This window comes from Volvox carteri, assembly GCF_000143455.1.
Source record: "Volvox carteri f. nagariensis unplaced genomic scaffold VOLCAscaffold_2499, whole genome shotgun sequence".
Classification (NCBI taxonomy): domain Eukaryota; kingdom Viridiplantae; phylum Chlorophyta; class Chlorophyceae; order Chlamydomonadales; family Volvocaceae; genus Volvox; species Volvox carteri.
The window spans coordinates 1-1,013 of NW_003308784.1; the positions used below are offsets into that span (position 1 = coordinate 1).

A 1,013-nucleotide genomic window follows, 5' to 3' on the forward strand; every position below is an offset into this window, starting at 1 on the left:
ACACGCACACGCACAGAGCAACGGTTTAAGAACCTAGGGGGCTTTAACTTGGCGTGACTGGGTTTGACCGAAGGGGCTGCAGGAGGGAGGAGCGGAACGGAGGGCGGACTACACTCCCGAGCGAATAATACATCGCTGCAGCAGCAGCAGCAGGGGGGGAAGGAAGGGTCATGTGCTCCAAGGAAACCAGAGGTGAATCAACTGCCGGAAGGCGTCCAAAGTCCGGTGAGCGAAGAAGGGGGAGGAGAGGGAGGAGGGGGGGAGGTGCGGGGATGTGCGGGTTAATGGGGGAGGTGGAGCAGGGCGGCTCAGGGGACAGAGTCCGCCCCTCCAAGCCAGTGAAGAGGGGGGGGACACACACGACCACGAACCACGTGAACGAGTAAAGCTGATGCCAAGGAGGACATGGACTGATACACCAGAAAGGGGGGGGGTCACCATCCCTTATCCCTTAATACACACACACACACACGGGGGGACACACACGCCCCAGTTCATAAAACGACACCCACGGCTATCATTTCATAAAAACACACCCACGCACACCTCACCCCGGGAGGATAGCCGCCTCGAGCTTCGAGGCGAATCCAGCAACGCCGCCGGATTGAGTTGGTCGTCGTCACTGCTACCGCCGTCCAGCAGCGCATTGACGTCCACGCCCATTCCCCCGCCGCCGTACACATCGTCGTACATGGGCGATGTGGTAGCAGGCGCGCTGCTGCCGCCAGCACCAACCTTTGCTGATGCCCCTCCACCCACCCCGGCAGATCCCCGCCCAGTCGGCATGGGGTTGGTAGTGCTGCTTCGAGCTCCGGCGGCGCCGCCAGGCGCCGTCGCCGCCGCCGCCGCCGCGGCGGCGGCGACTGACATTCCTCCGCTGTTGCCGCGTTGCAACATCCCTCCCCCACGTGCGCCAGATCCTCTGGATGCCGTACTCAACCTTGGCATACCCCCTGCCGGCGGGCTGGGCGATGCCGATGCCGTACCCCCCATCGTCGCCATCATGCCGGCGC

At 63.8% G+C, this 1,013-nt stretch overlaps 1 protein-coding gene across 1 annotated transcript; it reads right to left on the reverse strand.

Annotated features, from left to right (window-relative positions):
- Positions 1 to 8: 8 nt before the first annotated feature.
- VOLCADRAFT_101549 (uncharacterized protein) lies at positions 9 to 870 on the reverse strand (the record flags this gene model as incomplete). The annotated part of the gene is made up of 2 exons (XM_002959992.1): positions 9 to 76; positions 552 to 870. Coding segments are annotated over 2 exons (387 nt in total), but the record flags the coding sequence as incomplete, so codon positions are not given.
- Positions 871 to 1,013: the final 143 nt, after the last annotated feature.